This window comes from Lolium rigidum, chromosome 3, assembly GCF_022539505.1.
Source record: "Lolium rigidum isolate FL_2022 chromosome 3, APGP_CSIRO_Lrig_0.1, whole genome shotgun sequence".
In the NCBI taxonomy this organism is placed as follows: Eukaryota; Viridiplantae; Streptophyta; class Magnoliopsida; order Poales; family Poaceae; genus Lolium; species Lolium rigidum.
In genome coordinates, this window is record NC_061510.1 from 309,977,700 (window position 1) to 309,997,802 (window position 20,103).

The 20,103-nt window shown below is 46.4% G+C and overlaps 1 protein-coding gene and 1 long non-coding RNA gene across 6 annotated transcripts; one reads left to right on the forward strand and one right to left on the reverse strand.

Annotated features, from left to right (window-relative positions):
* Positions 1-6,484: 6,484 nt before the first annotated feature.
* LOC124703699 (B3 domain-containing protein Os03g0620400-like) lies at positions 6,485-18,663 on the forward strand. 2 transcript variants are annotated; one of them, XM_047235923.1, is made up of 8 exons: positions 6,485-6,572; positions 15,631-15,740; positions 15,875-15,984; positions 16,079-16,529; positions 16,637-16,839; positions 17,152-17,404; positions 17,544-17,785; positions 18,234-18,663. In XM_047235923.1, the coding sequence occupies exons 2-8, from the start codon at positions 15,734-15,736 to the stop codon at positions 18,486-18,488; spliced, it is 1,521 nt and encodes a 506-aa protein (XP_047091879.1). In that variant the 5' UTR covers positions 6,485-6,572; positions 15,631-15,733; the 3' UTR covers positions 18,489-18,663. The 2 variants fall into 2 exon arrangements, with proteins under 2 accessions (XP_047091879.1, XP_047091878.1); XM_047235922.1 differs by having other exon boundaries at positions 6,502-6,592.
* LOC124703701 lies at positions 7,525-12,408 on the reverse strand. Of its 4 annotated transcripts, none has more exons than XR_007003225.1 (7): positions 12,052-12,408; positions 11,440-11,591; positions 9,552-10,354; positions 9,344-9,408; positions 8,441-8,552; positions 8,132-8,312; positions 7,525-7,857 (listed from the first exon to the last, which is right to left on the reverse strand). It is a non-coding gene; the product is annotated as an uncharacterized LOC124703701 (long non-coding RNA). The 4 variants fall into 4 exon arrangements; XR_007003226.1 differs by having other exon boundaries at positions 9,552-9,601; positions 10,250-11,591; XR_007003223.1 differs by having other exon boundaries at positions 9,552-11,591.
* Positions 18,664-20,103: the final 1,440 nt, after the last annotated feature.

Below are 20,103 nucleotides of genomic sequence, written 5' to 3' on the forward strand. Positions count from 1 at the left end.
TTGTTAAGGTTTTCTAGGTGGCAGGTTGCGTAGGAAGACTCCATGAGTAGGTGCCACTATGTTTTTATTTTTTTGGATTTTTTTGCGCATGAAATGACTCAATTAGATATGTTAATCTCATTTGTTGACTCTCTGTTGACCAGCTACTTGAGGGTAAAACTGAGTATATTGCACTTGCCGTCTAAGTACTCGAGGGGAAAACTGAGTATAGATAAAATTTCTGTATAAGGCCCGAGGTTATAACTGAGTACACCAAACGTCCCAGGGTTAGACTCGTGTCGCGGTGCACGCTGCAGCCGTGCATAGCGGACGCGTGTTGCGGTACACGCCACCTTCGTCTTTATAGAGCCCTTTTTCTCTCCCTCGGCGTACGTTCTCACTGCAACCGCCTCTCCTGTCCCATCATCTTCTCCACAACCGAAGAAAAAACCCCGAAGAAAACCGCCGGCGATGGACAAGAATGAGATGCCCATTGTCGGCGCATCAGCCGCCGGCGCATCGGCCGCTGCCCCCGTCCAGGCCCCTGTCGCCGCTTCCAACGTAACAGTCGGCGCATCAGCCGCCGGCGCATCGGCCGCTTCCCCCGTCCAGGCCCCTGTCGCTGCTTCCAACGTAGCAGCCGGCGCATCAGCTGCCGGCGCATCGGCCGCCAGCGCATCGGCCGCCGCCACCGTCCAGGCCCCCGTCGCTTGGGACCCGTACGAACCAGTGCCGTACGTCGCGCCGGAGAACCCCTACGACACCAGCATCGTCGACGACGTGCCGGAAGTAACCCTTTGCTCTCTTGTTCTTATCCCATTTCAATCCTTTTGTGTTAGATCTAGCGTTATTACGGTTCGTCTGTTCCTAGTTCAATCCATTTGTGTTAGATCTTGTGTTATTAGGGTGTGTCTATTCCTAGTTCAATCCTTTTGTGTTAGATCTTGCGTTATTAGTGCTTGTGATTTGCTTTTGTTTAAGATTTGTGCCGATGATGATGAATATTTGGGCACAAATTGATTCAGGGTTTGGTCAGTAAACAATTGGTGTGTACAAATTTGTTGTGCATTATCTTTTATTTACTGACTCAAATCCTGGATATAAGTGTGTCCAATGTAACTGAGGCTACATCTTTTTTTCGAGCCCATATTATCATGCATGATCTTTGTTCACTCTCTATTCCATCATCGTTGCAATTGACTTCTTGTTTTTTGCACGATCTTTGGTGCTACGTGACAGGTGCAGAGCAGTGACGTCGACAGCGACGACGAGTCCTTCCACACCAAGACTCGTCACGTCCTCAGGAGGCTGCAGTCCGGCCATTACGATGGCCCCTTTGCTCGAGGCATTTACAAGTGCCCCTTCTGCAACAGGAAGCTCCGCGCCATCGACTTCAACTGCCTGGTGAACCATGCTGAATCCATTGGCAGATGCAGCGCTATAGTTGGAACGACGGTGAACGTGCATGCGTTCATGGCCAAACACAAAACACTTGGGATTCACCCGCAACCTCTAGGCGAGTCACAGGCGCAACCTGGAGGCGTTGAACATGCCTACTGCACTCTCTGTATGTGACTGCTCTATCTGTAGAGCAGCTTAAATTCATGTAAAATGTAGCTTATGTTGTAGGGTTCTATCGGTACTACTGTTGGATCTGTCGTGAATATATCTATGCTATGTTGGCTGCTGTATGCAGCTTATCCTATATTTTCTCTGGATTTGTGCCCTAGATTTCCTACCTGATTGGGTAAAAACGAAGGCATAAAGAAATGAATGACGTTAAAAAACAGAAGAAGAAGCTGCTCTAGATTTGCTACCAATTTGAGCTATCAAATATGAATGAGATCGAGCGAGAGAGAGGAAAAAGGTACATTGAAAACTGCTAATCTGGGCGAAAGAGACAGAAACCACTCGTGCCCACGTCCCGGACCCACACGGCTCCACACGCTACGGCCCCACACGCTACGGCCACACAAACATGGTCTCGTCCTGTCCCACGCGGATCCTTCCTACCAGCCCCACACGACGCGACCCCACAAACGACACGACCCCACTCGTCAGCACGGAACGGTCAACTTAACGGATTCCTTCCGTCCGAGCTCCTTCTGCGGGTTTCAGACAAGGTATTGGGGAAAACTGAGAAAAAACTAAGGAGCTGGGGAAAACTGAGCACAACTAAGGACCCGATGGCACGAAAATAGAAATCACTATAAATTAATAACTTACATCCAAAAATCAGGGGAACTACACCTTGACATTTCCATCATTTAGATGTATAAAAATATAAAATTACATTCATTTTCGGAAAAAATACATGCAAAGTTGAGGCAAAGTTACTGAAGTTACATCCATCCAAATCTGGATGAACAAAAAAGAGAATGTCAGAAATTGTATCTCACCTTGGTGCATCGTGAGGGTGTTGAATTAGAGTGGAGGAACACTTGGGACACGGGAGACCCCCCTCCCGGTCGGCCGCCGGCGGTGAACGACATCCGGGAACGGCGAGGTGCCCGTGATGGTCGTCGGTGCGACGGAGACGCGCCCGCTACCGTGGTCTGGGGCGGAGGCAGAGGCAGAGGCATGTCGGGTGTTGGTCCTACGGCCCTGTCGGTGGCGCCAAGTCGAGGACAAGCGTGCGGCGGAGCGAGAGCGATGAGGCTGGACTGGCGCAGGTCGGAGCGGCCATGAGGCCCATGCGCGAGTCGAGGACGGACCTCGCGGGAGTCTGGGGAATGCAGAGGAGAGGCGCCGGAAGAAGGCAGGGCGTGAGACTGCCACAAGCACGTCCGGCAGGGCGGCGCAATGGTAGGCAGAGAGGAGTTCAACGGGAGAGACCGCGAGGGCGCGGGGATCTCTCTCGCACAGATCGTGGCGATGGGCAGGGGATAAGGATGCGTTGTGTGGAGTAGATAGAGCCACGTGCGGGGGTAGGACCGTTTCATCTGGTCCGCTCAATTTAGATCGGACGCGGGAGAGGCATGAGCACTGTCTAAGACACCACGGTGCCCTGTCACAAATTAGATTTCAGGCTTCTAATAACGAAATCCTTGGAAGACATTGCTTGAAAAGAGAAGACTTCTGTGTCAGCTCGCAAGTTTGGAAAATGTATTTGGATAAACATACTAATACATGTTACAATTAGAACATGGGGCATATCCATAAAGGCTCCCTAAGAGAAGTCCAGCAGATCTCCTAAATTTCCCTCCCTACATCTCTATGTAGAAGAAATCCCTAAAAAGATTCCCTCCTACATTTTATCTATCTCGAGCAGCTACCCTATATCATATACACGTATATTTAAAGAATATTTCGTAACTAACTTGTGTAACCACCATGATTCAAGAAAATAATTCATACACCATAACAAATAGTCCATAATTATGAAAAAATAAAAAATAAGTACCAAGCAATAAATAATTCATACAACATATGTCTCATGTTCAACTAGACAAACAAATTCACTCTCGCCGAAATAGCGATAATTTCTATGTTGGAATCCATAGCTTCATCCTCAAAGCTTCTTGTGTTGGCACTAGAAGCTGATGAACCAGGAGTAGAATTAGAAGTCTTTTTCTGATTTTTGTTAGACTGAGCAGGCTCGAAGTTGAGATCTTTTCCTTTCTTTGAGCTTGAGCTCATATTAACATTAGATGGATCCGCCATCAAATCAAATTGCATCAATATAAACCTCTATTAGAGCAATGAAGGCACTGAACAACAATTTGACAGTAATTGCCTCCTCCTCCTCCCCCCCACCCCCGAGCTACAGCTACAACCGTAAACTGATCCTTGCTTCATATAAACCTGACATCAAGTTGTTTTGTAGCAATACGATTCGTGAAAGTCAATCTCAATATGTTTGGTACGTGCATGAAAAACTAGGTTAGCGGATAAATATGTAGCCCCAAGATTATCACACCATAAACCTTGGCTTTTCCCTGAGGAGAACACCAAGTTCTCAAACAAGAGCTTCAACCTAGATGAGCTTAGCAGTAGCATTAGCAAGCGCCTTATATTCAGCCTCAGTGCTAGAACGAGATAGAATGGCTTGTTCCGGAGCACTACAGGAGATAACATTAGAACCAAAAAAGATAGAAAATCCACCAGTGGAGCGTCTATCACCGGTTTTGTGTTATATAGCAAGCTCTCTCTTTTTTAGATGAAAGGCCAAAGGCCCAACGTTAAATTAATAACACCCTCAACGGGGACAAGGTACAAGGAGCTGAACCCAGATTACAACACACACCCACACGAGTTGCCAAAAGGCTACAACCGGAACCTCGAACGACGATCATGACCCTTAAGAAGCCTACGAAGACTCGATGAAGACACCGGGCAGCAACAGTGTCGGGCCGGAGCTCACCCAAGATAGAACCAATGAACACGCGCGCCGTCAACAGAACTCCCCGCCGCGGGCAGCGCCACCAGTGACCGACCACCACTGTGCATCGATCACCGCCGTTCGAACCCCAACAAGCAGCACCCGGGAAACTCGACGAAGAAGCAGGGCACGGCGCAAGCCTTGCTGATGGTCGCTAAGAAAAGAGCCAACGTCATCCGCAGAAACACAGAAAGCTCCAAGACGACGTCTTCAAGAAGAACACGACACGAGAGCGCCGTCACCGCCCGCCGCAGATCTTAGGTTTTCAACCGAAGCACAATGCTCGTCGAATACCGCGCCTCTGCCACACCACCAACGGAGAGCCGCGTACTGTGAGCTCCAAGGCGGTGTCTTCAAGAAGATCACGACACAAGAGCGTCGCCACCGCCCGATCCTCGGATCTTAGGTTTTCACCCGAAGCACGAGGAGGGTCTAGATTACCGCGACAGCGCCTTCAAGAAGGACACGATGTCCGCAGACGCCGACACCGCGGCCCAAGGGAGGGCGAGGGTTCCCCCTCGGTAAACCTCAACACCTCCTGCACAGGGAACAGGCCGCCGCCCAGACGGCACCCGCGCTACTGCCACAACACACTGCTCGCCGAGTACCACGCCGCCCTCACAACCGTGGCATCGACCAGCACTTGAGCTCCTGGCACGCCCGCCAACCAGAGAAGCTCCCACCTTTCCAGGGCCGCCTCCCCGGCGTCCAAACTCTTCATGTTGCGAGACCGAAGAAGACAAGCACCACCTCACGAGGAACAGGAGCTGCAAACCAACAACCCTAGTGGCTGTCGGGCATGCCATATCTAGAGACGGATTGGGCCAAAGCCCGGGGCCCCTGCCCTGGCCCACAAGCACGGTGGCCAGGGAGCCCATCCAAACCAGAGCCGGAACGCCGCCGCACCGCCGCCACACCGGGAGAGCACCACCAGCCATATCGGCAACCAACAGCCCCCAAGGCTGCGGGTGCCCGCAGATCTGGGGCGGAGGTGGATGGGCTCGAATGGCGCGCGGGCACCTGCCTCGGCCCGACTCGAGGCGGCCAGATCGAGGTCTGGGCCGCACTACCCAACACCTCGCCGGGAACCTCCGTGATGGGGTGGACGAACGCTGCCGCCGGCCGCGCCTTGCTGCACCTGGCCTCTTCCGCGGCACCCACGACCTCCTCAGGCCCGCTGCACATCCGAGCTCGCGCCGCCCGCTACATGCCGCTCCGGTGAACCGTCGCCGCCGCGGGCACGCTGGGACCGTGTAGTCGCCACGCTGTTGCCCAGCGATGCCCTCTGGCGGCGGCGAGAAGGAGGGGGGAGGGTGGGGAGTGCTAGGGAGGGGCGCCGCCAAGGAGCTCCCATGTCGCCCACGGGGGCGACGCCAGGAGCTAGGGTTTTTCTGTTGGGTCTCCTTTCTCCCCCTAGCAAGCTCTCTTCATCCTGATGATGTGAGCAGTACCAGTCGTCTTATGTGGCAACTTGGCTACGCCAGAACTCAAATGAGCCAAAAATATACAAGCGAAATCGACAACTCTGGTGCCCATTGAAACTTTGGAATGATATTCACAAGATAAATATATGGTGTGTCATGTTTACTTCACAGCCATGCCACACCATCAAGAACGGTATGCCTGAACTACCGCAGATGTGGTTATGTGGAGGTGTCGGCGTCCTGTACGGCCTCCATACGCTATTTTTGATATATTTTAATTTAAAACAACAAATAAAGTACAATGATTTATTACAAGTTCAACAAATCAAGAAAATAATACAACAAATTCAACACAGTAAATAAATAATTGAAGTTGAACAAAGCACTTAAATAATTTAAGTTCAACCGCGACGGCGCGGGTTGCGGAAATGCTGCGGTGGAGGGATTTCTACTAGAGGCCAGCTGATAGTGGAGAGGGGTGGTTGCAGCGGCGATCTGGGGTGGGGTAGCCGTCAGGAGGTAGAAAGAGCGAGATGGGGAGGGATTTCTGCTAGTCTCGGGAACAGGGCTGGCCGGCAGCGTTATTTTGTCCACCCGGATCCCCGAGTGCCCAACTATACCTCTCCCGATAGAAAATATAGGGGCCAGAAGGGGAAAATAGGCGTCCAGCAGGAGCCCTACCACCGCCCCGAAACATCGGTGTCCCATACCGAGACACTCTTCTCCCCCTACACATCGGGGCGTTGGAGGCGTTCCCAATCCGTCGAGGAGAGCAACCGCTCGCTCCAGTAAGTTTCCTCCCGGCCAGGTACATTTCCGCCCTTTCTTCTTCTACAATTTTGGCCAAATCAAGCTCCAGATAGGTCATGGTGGGAAGCCATGGTGGGGAGAGGGGAAGGGAGGGGCTGGGTCGGCGACGACGCGACATCCCTCGGCGACGGCCTTGGACGGGAGGCCGCGGTGAGCGCTCCCCCACGCCGCCATGGATGGCGAATGGCGACCTCGAGGAAGGGAGCGAGGCAGTCCGGGAGAGCTACAGGGAGGGTTCGGGCGGCGCTGCCATGGAGCTAGGCGCGTGCAGGAGCGTCGACGGCTGGGAGAGGGAGCGGATGGCACCCGCGGCGGGGCGAGTCGGGCGGAGCGAGTAGGGGCGTGTCAGGCGCGAGGGGAGAGCTGGTCTGTATTAGACATGTAATATGATACTAGATTTAAATGTGCGCCTTGGCGCACGATCCCGTGGAGTTCATGCCAATGTTGATTTTATATAATAATGATATAATTAATTTCAATTATGTTAATATATTTTTTATATAGATTTTACAAAAATTACTTCTATGAAATCTTTAAAATAAAAACTTGTGCCAAGTTGGCAGGGCACCAAAGAGATCTAGTCTTCAACATCCATGGAAGGAATAATCTCTCCAACATATAAGAAAAGGGGATAAACTATTTTTCAAGGTTACTTTGTTCCAACTAAAAGAATCATGTGTCTTTGCAATATATCAAATAAAGAATCATACTGCACATAATTATATTAGTAAATTATTCTCTTCTAATCAATTTTAACACAATCAATGAACGAAAACTTGACCAATGAGAAGAAGTTGTTGTGAGACCTGCAAAGAGTTTTTTGTGAGTCATACAGGGTACTGGCCTAACCAAAGAAATAAAAAAAGCAGCAAAGGAAGTAAAAGACAACTCTGAAGATCGTAAAAGGATATGTCCAAACGTTCAGTTGGCTGACACTGGAAATTAGGAACATATATTGCAACATTTCGTGATTCAGCTGCTGCTATATTTTTTGATGGTGCTGCAGAGAACATCAGGAAGCAAAAAAAAGCTCATAAAGTTCAGTTGATGCTTCTGCATCGCTGTTTCATTTTTAAGCATATGAAAAGCCTTAGTATTGAAGAAGTTCTCTAAACAGATCCAGGCAGTTATGATCATGAGGTGAATACCATCATATATTCGTGTGACACTGCTAAGTAGCCTGAGCGCTGCAAGAAGGCCAAACGCTTCACCTTGTGGCTCAGATGTTGAGAGCAGCCAGATCTCCGTTGCCTAGGCTGCAATCTGCATCGGAATGTATTAGTGGTCACCATTAGTTTCAGAAGAAGCATATGAGTGTTAGCTGAACATGTTCTACTTGGACTGTTGCCTATAGGAGCACAACAATAAACGAATCTATCTAAAAAGCCTATCTCGTGAATGCTGCAAACCTCGGGGATGGGAACAACAGGACAACAAATAAGCTGAGCCAAGGAGGTCAAACTGAAAGGCTAAAATGCAGCCGTAAGACCATCTAAAATTGAAGCAAGGGAAAGAGGAAGCAGAGCTGAAGCAATACCTGAACGTACAGCTCTGATTGTCTAGGCACGCGGCGCCTATATGATTGTTAGCTGAACATGTTAAGGTAGCTCTTGAACATGTGTACTATCGTGCCACTTCAATCATCGTGTTCAAGTAGTAGTCTGACTCCCTCATAAAAAAAAGTAGTAGTCTGACAGGTAGCTCCAGAACGTGGTTGCCTGAAAATCACAAACCAAATCGATCGCCACACGCACGCATTAGTAATTTCTCGCATCCATGCAGTCGCAGTATATATTTGTGTAGTAATGCAGCCAAGAAAAGAAAAAGGCAAGGGCGGAGCAGAAACCTGAACTGGAGAACGACGCTCAATTAGCTTCTCCTTCCAAGTCTGAAATCAGCACGACATGTAAGCCAAGCTTGCTCAACCTTTCACTGATACAGTCACCAAGCTACATATTCTGCAATCAACAGAATCGTAAGATATGGCATGCTATAGGCATCAGACTGGCATACTATAAGCATCAGACTAAACTGAACTGAATTGGAAAAAAACTACATATCATCATAGGGCTGTGTTCTGGGACTGGCAACTGTGATTGTACCTTGTAGTGAAATTCTAATATGTGGTATAAATTAAACAAAGGTAGTTAAAAAGACAGCTTAGTCTTTAGTTCCTTGCAATGATGTGCTCCTATCTAAACATACAGTTGTGCCCTATTTGGGAAAGCGATGTTAAATAAACTGAAAAGTAAGAAAGAAATATTTCCTGCAGTTTAGGAGCATAAAGAGAAAACAACGCCACATACAGGCAAGGTTTCCTCGCATTCCAGAATGCTGCTGTAAGTTGTTAAAAAGCAATGGACGGGAGCTGAATGAATTAGAGCCAGTGGATGACTAAAAAGTAGAGGTGTAGCAAAATAGTAGTTGTGGTGTAATAGAAATAAAAGTACACAAAACTACTGCGGAATTGAGCATATTCATATGTAAACCTGGAAAATTTCACAGAATAACTGAAGCAGCACAAAGTTAGAGTTTTGCCAAAATCTAGAACTCATCTAAATATGCAGTTTGATTAGGTGGATCGAAATCCTTAAAATAAGTAAAATGCATGACAGTTTAGTGGACCATACTCTAAAACAGAGTATATTTTTATTGTAATGGCAACATGCTTTTATCATCTGTATAAAATTGTACGCACTTGTAGAATGATATTGGAGTAATATGCTTGACTTGTATACGGTATGCAAACCTTGAGCATATTATACCACCAGAAGTCATTAGAGTAGAAATTAGGGTATCAAATACTTGACGAAACTGCAGGACATGCATAAGAGCAGTGAGACCGCCATGGATTAAGGATAAATACAATGGATGAAGCATGATTGTAACTAAAATGAGAAGAATCAGAACTCATTCCATGTTTCTATTAAAATTGCATTTTTTCATGGTTTCGGTACCTCCTTCCGCCACTTTCAAGAACAGTCCAAGCAATCATCTCTTCACAGTCCTTTAAGAAGTCTCCATCGTAAGGTAGAAATCAAAAAAGGGAGATATGAGAGCCTATCTATGAACATAAACATAACCATATAGAAATCATAGACGACAAAAATATCTAGCTGGGGGTTGTCATCAGCGAGGACAAAAGGCACAGGTCCTGCTTCTATTGAGTCAAAATACCTTAATGAAGGATAACAAATACATAAACTATAGTAGAGACAATATGCAGGTTCAATTAAACTTAAACAAACAATAGTATAACTAAATTACGTACCTAAATGCTAAAAGCGTGTACCTCTGAGAAAAACAATGGCACCAGCAGGGCAAGATAGCCTACTTCTATTTTTCATAGATAATATCCACCAAATATAAGACCGCACACTTTTCACAGAAATTGGCCATACAGTAGACTAATTGTACATAAGAAGTTTTTACGCTTATTATTGTTTCAGCAAATCCGCAGTGTTGCAAGAACATTTAGTACCCATACCCATAAATCTTGGCTCATATAGCAACAATGTGAGCAGTACAATAATAAGCTAGGAAAATAAACGTCAGTTGTGAAATCCAGTAGCAGCAGGACATTGTACATACAACAGGAACATAGACCCATGCACAGTATTAGCATCTTCACACTAAAGCTTCTGAGCTAACTTACCTTGAGCTACCTTCTTTTGAACATCGGAATAAACTTGACTCCCAAATTCCAATCACATCATCACAAAACCAAACATTTCCAGTGTACAATGGCACAATATAAAATCTGAAGCATTCGGCACTCCTGGGTTAGTCAAGAAAATAGTGCCATGACAGATTTCACTATAGCTAAAAGCTGCACTACCTGAGTGTAATGGAAAAAAATCAGCAAAAAAAACACTGTAAGTAGTCAACCATAGAGTGGCAGAAAGAAAATTTTCACAAAGCGCAACAACAGCAACCTGGAGAACCTTTGTTACATCTCTTTTACAATTCTAGTAGTAGGTATCATCTATACACCTCTCATGAAAACACAGACTAACTCTACATTGCCAAACCAGACAGTATATTCATGTACATCCGAAAAGAAAAAAAAAACTAAAATGGCGCCTCACACGGGGTTGGAAAGTAGTCCTTCACCTCCATGGAATAACAGAATGATAAAGCTAAAATCTGTAAGAAGTTTACTGAATAATGAAGAATGTAAGCATGCTAACAAACTCAATAATGAGAAAATACTGCAGGCACAATTTATATACAAAAAGAACCTAAAAATCCCACAATATTGTATCAGTAATGTTCTCTTATCTTTGTAACATGCAAGATATTGCATTCCGTAGAGCATGACTACAAAAAAATAACCACGGTGGATGGTCTTATATTCAAAGTGCACTAAAAATGTGATCTGTTTGCTTGCTTATGTCTGTGCTGTTCCAGGGTTTTGAAAAATGCTGCTGAATGTTTTTGCAATAAAACAAATGAGCCAAATAAGGCTTACGTATATACTCTCCATAATTCTGAAGATGATTGGAAATATTTCTGCATAGAAAAATTAGATAGTCTTCCACAAAAAGAGATGAAACATGATAATGCAATGGTAAAGAACTGTATTTCTCAATAAATTATTCAAAGACGACGTATCTGGACAACCATCTATATTAAGGCATATGTTGTAGTGTAAGGATGAGTGTAACCGATTGGAAATCAACAATATATATGGTCTTCTCAACTGACCTTTCGAGAACATATTGTTCACATCAAGAAAAGGTCGCAATGTAAACTCTGAAGTAAAAAAATCGGTAATAGGGAAATAGTAGTAGAACAATAGGGTAAACCAACACCAATAAGGTTCACCAGCGATAGATAAAATACCTCAGTGACATAGAAGATGAGGTTTTCCGCTCGAACCACTAACATGGAGACCAGATTGCACTCTACGCCCCTCATCGATCTTGGGCACCTTTCTCTTTTTCCATCGTCGACGGGCAGGCAATCCTGACAACATCTGCAAGGCGGACCTGAGACTGCAAAAGGCGCATTCCAACCATCATTAATAAATTGAATATATCACTCTCTGGATATAAAGAACCAGTTCATACGTGAGCAGGTTAAACACAGTTTTTTTAAGCTGTTTCATGATGTATAAACCAGAGCTTTGGATGAAAAATATTTCTCAAAAGCTACGGATGTCTGACGTAATTTGCAATTATTTCCTAACTGCTAACAATGTTTGACGACTTTTGCTGAGAGCAAACGTATGACATATATTAATCTTCCCGTACAAGAATTTTGTCAAACACCTTGTAGGCTTATATGACACATAATCCCCATAAACAAAGATCAGATTATTGGAAATCATAGAGAGATAGTACTTGTATATTCTCGTCTGTGCAGAGTCCTTTGCTACCTCTGTCTGGGTAAATTTATGAAATGTGAAAGAAAAAAAAAGAGCAGAAGAAGAAATCATGTCGTGTAGGAGCTCACCTAGAGTTTATTCCCGTCAATCTGGCCATGTGGACGCTCGATGCAGAGATAGAGCACGCCTGCTGTTTTTCTTGCTCTCACGGGACCACAACAGGGGAGGGGTAGGAGCTGGTTGTGGCTAGGAGACGAAGATGGCCAGTGGGGAGTTGATAACACCAAGCCGAGCCACTCCCCTCGCTGGCATCTGCTCTTCCCCACCTACTCTGGCCGACGACCCACGTCCCCTACTCCTTTCCGATTGCTCCGGCCGATGAGGCTCTAGATGGAGGACGAGCAAGATCCACCAGGTCGAGGTTTCGTGAGCAAGATCCTCTCGCGCTCGTTGGAGACACGCTAGCGGAGCCTTACCTCCTTCGCCGGTGCTGGGAGCGCGACGGCCCTCGTGGACGGCCTGGCGGCGCCCTCCCTTGCGCGCGTCGATGCGTGCCTCGTGGCCGTCGTACTCGGCCTCCCCACTGTGTACCCGGCAGCGGCGGCCTGCCGGACGAGGACAAGGACGACAGTGCCATGGAGAGGGAGGAGGAGAGCACAGAGGTCGGCGGGGATTGGGGGAGAAGGCGATGGCAAAACTGCAATCTCGTAATAGCAAAACAACAAACATGATGTAAATCTTGCGAGAGAGAGGATGTTCAGGGTTGGGAAAAGAAAAGGAGGAAACTTGTATACCTAGGGATGGTGCCAGGGGCAACGCTCCAGGATGCTCACGGTCGTGGACGTGGAGGCAGTACGCCGCGCTCGGGGCAGCGCACGCCGCGGACACGCTCGGAAGTGGCCGGTGCACACGAGCGCTTCGCCGGCGAGCTGAACTCCTCGTCGCCGCTGGATGGAGTTCCAGATCTGCTCGCCCCCACGCCTTCCGCTTGGCGACCTCGCCTCTTCATCCTACTCGGCCGGATCGAGCGGCCGTGGCTCGATGCGGCGGACACTGCTTCCTCCTCCGCTGCTCGCGCACCTCCGCGCGATCGCATCCAGCTCGTGGCTGCCGCCCCGACCACCGCCGCTACTCCCGCTGCTCCGCGCGACCACATCCGCCTCGTGGCCGTGGGCCGTGGCGCTGTTCACGCAAATGGATGGGGATTGAGGGGAAGATTTGGAGGAGGAGCCGTAGCAGGGAGGTGGCGGCGGGGATGGGAGGGGGCGTGAGGTGAGAGGAGGACGCGGAGCGAATGGGTAGGGTTTTGGCTTGGGTCTCTGGTTTTGTCCCACGTTACTGAGCTGCGCGAGGAAAGCCCCAAACTACCCCTGCGGGTGGAGATTTTTCCAACCGAACCAAAGCTCACCTGCAGTCACCGACGACCGGACCCCACCGAAGGTGGGACCCACGTGCATATGGGGCGGGTAACAAATTGCTGTTGCATGGGGTTAGCTAGTGGGAGGACTCTGCGGGGAAAAGAGCACGCGCGTGGAGAGCCAACTAAAGCCAAGAATGAACGAATCAGATGTGCTGATGGGGAGATCCGACGTCCACAATCGAGGATCGCTGTGAGAGCCCCATGGGGGTGCAGCAATCATACCTTTAGATGTATACGCGCCTCAGTTGGTTTTAAATAGAAGGCCACTTGGCCCAGCTTTATAGATAAATCAACCACCACCATACAGAGTCACGATAAAGATCCGATAGCCATAACACACACCCAAGACCCGGTCCGAGAGCAGGAGCACACCGCCTCAATTGGTCGACACCTCCTCTCATAGAGCAAGATGAAGAGAGCGAATCCGCGCACCGACGTCTCCATAGCTGCCCGGTCCTGCCTCCTAGCCACAAGCTTCCACACCTTCAAGTATGTAGATATTTTGTACAGCGCATCAGCTGGGATAGATGGGAAGATTCCTTCGTTCTTGAGCTTGTTTCTAATATTTTCTCGTTTCAAAAAAAATAAAAATTCAAATGGTCCATAGCAAGGCAACACAGCAGGTACCAAAACCCGTCTGGATTGACCCACGCATTTATCAAGGAAGCGAAAGACATCGGCAACGCACGAGGGGTTCCAGGAGCATCCCAGCAGTTCCCTAACTACGCTCTACGAAAACTTAGCCACCACACAGGAGAAAAAGGTATGATTTGTATCCTCTCACTATCCGCACAAAGCACACCACCCTGAAGAAGGGCCGTGCCGATGACGAATATTGTCATTGGACGGAAGCCGTTTTCTAACCAGTTGCCAAATGAACACCCTAATCTTCAAAGGGCACACGATCCTCCAGATGTCACTGTAGAACTTAGCATGGGTACCTTGACACAACTTGCAGTATAAGGAACGGACTGTGAACCACCCCGACGATTCCAGAGCCCAAGTAATACCATCAGGCCCTGCTATTAACGACATGCCCTCAATATCCCGTCGCAAGTTAGCCTAGTCGGCCCTGTCTCCCTGCCCCAGGGCTTGGCGGAAGGGAATGTTCCATGTTCCTCCCCTAAGTGCACGAGCAATGGCAATGTTTAGTTCCAGTGCCGGTGCATATAAGGAGGGTACCATTCTTTCAGAGCCCCGACCCCTGCCACCAGTCTACCCATAGTCGGGTGGAATTCTTACTGTGGGCAATGTGTTTTGTCCCCAAATAAAAACACCGCTTTCACCTTATGTAGGGCCTTCCAGAACTGAGAACCATGTATGTGTGAGTCCACCAAGAGATCTTTGTATCTGAGGTAATTAATTTTTCTTTAGCCTCTCCATCTTGACGGTGTTAGTTGCGACGATGTCAATGGCTAGTTACGTTGATTCTTGCCGGTCTCTCTAGCCGGTGAGGTTAGGGATTGCAAGGTTTGTCGATGTGGCAGCAACTTCCCTTTGCAAGTTTGTCCATATGCCACCTCTCTGCCCTATCGGTTCGGCCTCTAACATCGGCACAAGGCCTACGAAGTTTTTTGGAGGTTGGAATCTTGGATTTGTTGATCTTCCGGCTTTGACAGTTTATTCTCTAGGGATGGTCGTCTTGGTGACTTCCTGTCCGCCATCAACAACGGCTAGATAGAGGGGCGGTGGCGGACGCCCGTTATCGGCACGTTTTTCTATATTTTTCTAGGACGTATATACTAGTAGTTTGATCAATAGACTTCCTTTTGGCACAATATTTTTTTAGGGATTGAAATTTTCTTTTCTAAAACAAAAATCCTACCGCTTCTCCGGGCCAACTTTCTCTTTTGCGAACGTTTTGGCAAACCACCCGTTCCTTCAAGACGGGCCTACGAGTCTACTAGCCCAGGGCAGGAGTACTAGACTCTTGACTCCACCAGCTGCTGCTACAGTGATAGGGCGTATAGTTCCATCAGAGCAGCAGAGACAAGACTGTGATAGGGCATCCCCTTCAGGCGTGCAGGATGCACATTCATTCTTCTTCTTCCCTCCGGTCTTCACGGGGACCCAATAATAGTTCTCTCCCCCATCCACTTCAAATTTGGGTTCTTCTAGCTCCGGGACATGGCGAATGCAGGATTTGGGCTCCACGGAACACCTGGGCTGTGAGAATTAGGTCCCTTCCCACCGGCATTCACAAGTCCTTCGGTTTTGTTTGAATCCTGCTTACTGCTTAGTTGCCTTCTCTGCATCTGTTCGCTACATTTTGCTTCTCTTGTTTCAGTTCTTTTGTTGGGTCAGGAAGATCTGCTGCAGCTTATAACGAAGGATCTCCAGATTTCTCTACAGGAAGAAGCTACAGGCCGGTTTCTGGCTCTTGTTTCTGAATGTCAGGTAACTTCTTGAGTAGTTGCAGTGTTACCCTACCTTTTTGTGTCAAGATTGGTGTAGTGGATGACAAGATTTAGTTTCTCTGCCATATATGGCACGATCCATGCATTTCTCCTTATAGAACATTAATACTGTAGGCTGCAAGATGCGCAAGTCTTGTGAGTGCTGCAATAGATACTGGACCCATTTGCATGGAAAGGTCAAGTGTTTCGTCACGCAGATGGACGGGAATTCTAGGCATAGCATGGTAAGCACAATGGATTGCCTGGTCATCAACTCGGTTGCAATGAGAGCTGCTTTAATCTGACGCTAATTTTCCTAACAAAATAACATTTTTGCAGGTCATACCAGAGAGCTTTGTGAACTATTTTGCATGGAAGTTGTCAAGAACCATCAAATTAGAAGCCCCTGATGGTAATGTATACGACGTCGAAATCACTGAGCGTAGAAACAAAACAGTACTCAGATCTGGATGGGAGGCATTTGTCAATGCCAATCATATAGCGGAGAACGACTCGTTGATGTTCCGATATCGTGGAAGTGCTCGCTTCAAGGTCGTGTTCTTTGATTCCAGTGGTTGTGAGAAAGTGGTGTCCTGTGCTCGCATACAGAGCAATAGTGGTGGGCAAGAACCAAGCACATATTCTACAGACATGTCAAGCAGCTCCAGTGATAGTAAAACTCACTCGTCAGGACGTGGAGGATCAGATGGATGCCAGAGTGGAAGCTCTAGCTATTGTAGAAAACGAGCAAAGAAAGATGCACTATCTTCTCCATCCAGGAATTTGTCAGGTTAACTTTACAACTGATTTGCAAATTTTTATCACGTTATGTCGTTATATTGTAGGAGTACTATTTTACTGCACTTGCTCTTACTTCTGAAATTGTTTGATTTACAGGAGAAGACAGTCCTCATGAGCATGACTCCTATGAGTCGGATGATCTCGCACTCCCGAAGCCTCTTTATGTGTTATCAGGGAAGTGCTATGTAACAGAAGAACATGAGGAACAAATAGCTGCACTTGTCCAAGAAACTCAACCTGAAATGCCTCTGCTTCTGGCTATGGTGACGAAGCCCAGTGTGAAACCATATCCGGATCTGGTACATTAAGTTAATTGCATGAATTCCCCCCCTGAAAAGAAGTTAATTATGTTCCTTGTTGTGCTTTCAGATACATAAATCTTCCATTTTTTATTGTTTAGGAAAAAAAAAGACAACAAAGCAGCAAAAGACCCATGCATAATCGTTGTAGATCCTATGTACTTGGTGAATTTAGCTTTTCTTGCAGTTGTAAAACTTTGTCTTGCTTTACACTGGAAACCATTCTCTTGGGTGTGTATCACTTTTGTTGCAGTATTAACACTTCGGTTAAAACTTACATCAGTGTCACATTCTGTACCTTTCTATGATCAGGTAATTCCTATGGATTATGCACTCGCACACTTTCCACACAAAAGTCAGATTATCACATTCCAGCTGCCTGGACAGAGCAAGAAGTGGCCCTGTGAGTTCCGTGTCAGATCTGATGGAGGTCGTTGCAGTCGTTATTGGTCTGACTTTGCCCGTGACAATCATTTACTGGTGGGAGATCTGTGCCTCTTTCAGCCAATGAAGAGAGCTAAGGGGAGAAAATTCAAAGTGATGGTTCATCTGATTCGGAATGGAGGTATTGATCATCCCTCCTCTGAAATATTGCCTCCACAGTGTGTATTAAGGATGAGCCGGTTGACCGTATGTTAGTATCACACAAGTATTACCATGCCAAGAGTTCGTATCTTTGTGTGATTTGTGTTATAACTTTTCAGGAGAAAAAAAATTCTCTTTGGCATATGAACATGGAATCAGTGAGAAGTCTCCCAATCAAAAAAAGAAGTCTTCCAATCATGGTGATACTGACAGAACTTGTGATCTCGCAATCATGATGCCACTGGGTACCTGTCTACCGGAAGTTCAGAGGAAGAAAGTTTTGGCCAAAGTTGGAGCCATTTCTTCAGAACTGCATATTTACGTCACAGTAATGACCAAGAACAAAGTCTCCTTCTCTTTAGTAAGTTTCTTCTGATTATGAGGTTACAGTTCTTTCCTTTGGAGAGAAACCAGCCCATATAAGCCCAATTGCCCATTTACATCGCGACCATGAATGAGATGTATAGTTGTAGCATCAGTAGTACCAGCAACAGTAGTTTGTACCCCAAAAAGGTGCATAGTAGTTTTACGAATTAGATTTATGAGAGTTATGTTTCAACCATTGATCTACTGTATCAAGAGAAATTTGGTCATCTACCACTGTTTTGTTCTATCAACTATCCTTGTTTGTACCCCTTGTTTTTCAGTATCTATGTTGTTCTTGTGGTCTTTGTTGTATGGATTTTGAAATTTGACATGTATTCGAATTTTTTGTCCTTAATATGTATGACATGTAGTCCTCCTGCATGGTCCGGAAATAAATCATGTTATTATTCTAATATGTTAATATTGTACATGCATATGAACAGTCCTTCAACAGGAAATACTCTGCTACGTATCTTCGGAAGGGGAGCCGGAGTTTGGTGCTTCAGGTGGAGGGGAAGAACCAGACATGGCATAGCGAGTTGTCTGACAACGGAGGTGCCCTGAGGATAAGTGGAGGCTGGACTTCTTTTGCCCGCGACAATCACCTGCGGGAGGGGGATATCTGCCTCTTTGAGCTGATGAAAAACAAGGGGCAACAAAAGATGATGGTCTACATCATTCGCAGCAAGCATTGTTAGTTTCACGATGTTGACAAGATAAGTACAGAGAGGTCTCTGTTCTCTGTGCTGGCATTTTGTACATTCACGAGAGGCTCTTTGCTGCTTTTGGATCTGGATGGATGTGGAAACTATGGGCATGGCCAACTACTGACTTCAGTAGATTGGCAGACTTATTATGTGCCCTCAATTTAAATTATTCGTGATGCCCTATTGTTTCCTAGCTCCGCTGAGATTTGTCTTGTGTCGATGCCAATTCAATGTATATCAGCATGCAATCTCTCTAGTAATCCGGTTACCGTGGCAGTGAATATGGAGGGGCCTAGTCTTCTGCAGGGTGGATATTGTCTTCACTAGATTTTTCTGACTGTTCCTGTATTTCCTTACAAGAAACACCATCTCTTCAATCCAAGTCGTCTCTGAGATCAGAATACTGTTTGATGAATATATATAGTATGCGTTTCTGTATTATATACTATTTTAGCCAGGGAGGCCATAACAATGTAACACTTTTCTATCGTGTAATACTTGCATGCGGCCCTTCTTGATTGACTGTATTTTTTAATAATGATAGATTTTTAGTTTGCAGGAAGAGGCGCCGGTTTGAAAACCGGAAATATCTTATGAGAAAAAGGGGAACTGTTTAATGTTATCATGTCAAAACCTTTTAATTTTCCAATTTGTCAAAATGATCAATTTTCCAAGTTCCAGAGTATGTTTCTACAGATGAAAATATCCCATCGTTTGATGTTTTCCATGTCTTACGTTTCACAACTTAGAAATTTAATGCCTGTTTTTTTTTTTTTGCTTATTTGAAAAAACTTGTATCTCACTTTTCTTCCATGGTTTTGAGGCTTTCCATGCAAGAAATTTTGCCTGGTTTAGTTATTTTTATATGTATAGGAAATGTGCCTGTGCGTTGCTACAGGTTAATTTTACTGATTTTTTTCAGCAACAATTTTACTGAGTATTCGGCGGGTGTCTTGCTAATGGCTGGAACTGCTCTCACTTGTACAGATGTAATTCTTCATACGTTCAATTGAGAAGAAGTTAGGTAAATAGAACGTAGAATATGTCTATCATTAAGTTTTGTGATCAAAGAGTAGTAAACCAAAAAATCATATCTAGCAATAGCATGAACACAATATTTGTGTGAGTGATAAAGAATAGCAAAATATTTGCAAGCCTGCATATGCCGATGTACACAACTGTAGTCTGCAGGTCCATTGAAGAAGTGAGGTGCCCACCAGCGCAAGGACTTGATTTTGGCTCAGCTTCGCCTCTGAACGCTCACTACGGGCCTGTTGGGCCTGATTGGTGGTCTGCACAGGATTCCAACACGACTGCGCTAGTGAGATGGGCCTTCCTATATTTTGCGAACGGGCCATAGGCCATGAAACGTGGTCGTTTGGTGGCCTATACAGAGTTTTTTTTTTTTTTGCTCCGTGGAGATTTGGGCTCTGCCCGTTTGGTAGGTCGGTTTTCAGGCCTAGTAGCAGCCTATAACTGCCTAAGTTTTGTTTGGTTGCAACCCAAAAACCGCTTCTGGTTACCTCTTCCCTTCAGTGGTGAGGTTACCAACGATCAACAGCACAAGCAAAAACACAATCATAGACGACACACAACTTAGCACTGA

Excerpts from the sequence above, each read along its gene's own strand:
- LOC124703699 (XM_047235923.1), top strand. Across the intron at positions 16,530-16,636 it reads TCCATCCAGGAATTTGTCAG|GAGAAGACAGTCCTCATGAG; the intron begins GTTAACTTTACA and ends TTTGATTTACAG. Across the intron at positions 17,405-17,543 it reads TCATCTGATTCGGAATGGAG|GAGAAAAAAAATTCTCTTTG; the intron begins GTATTGATCATC and ends ATAACTTTTCAG.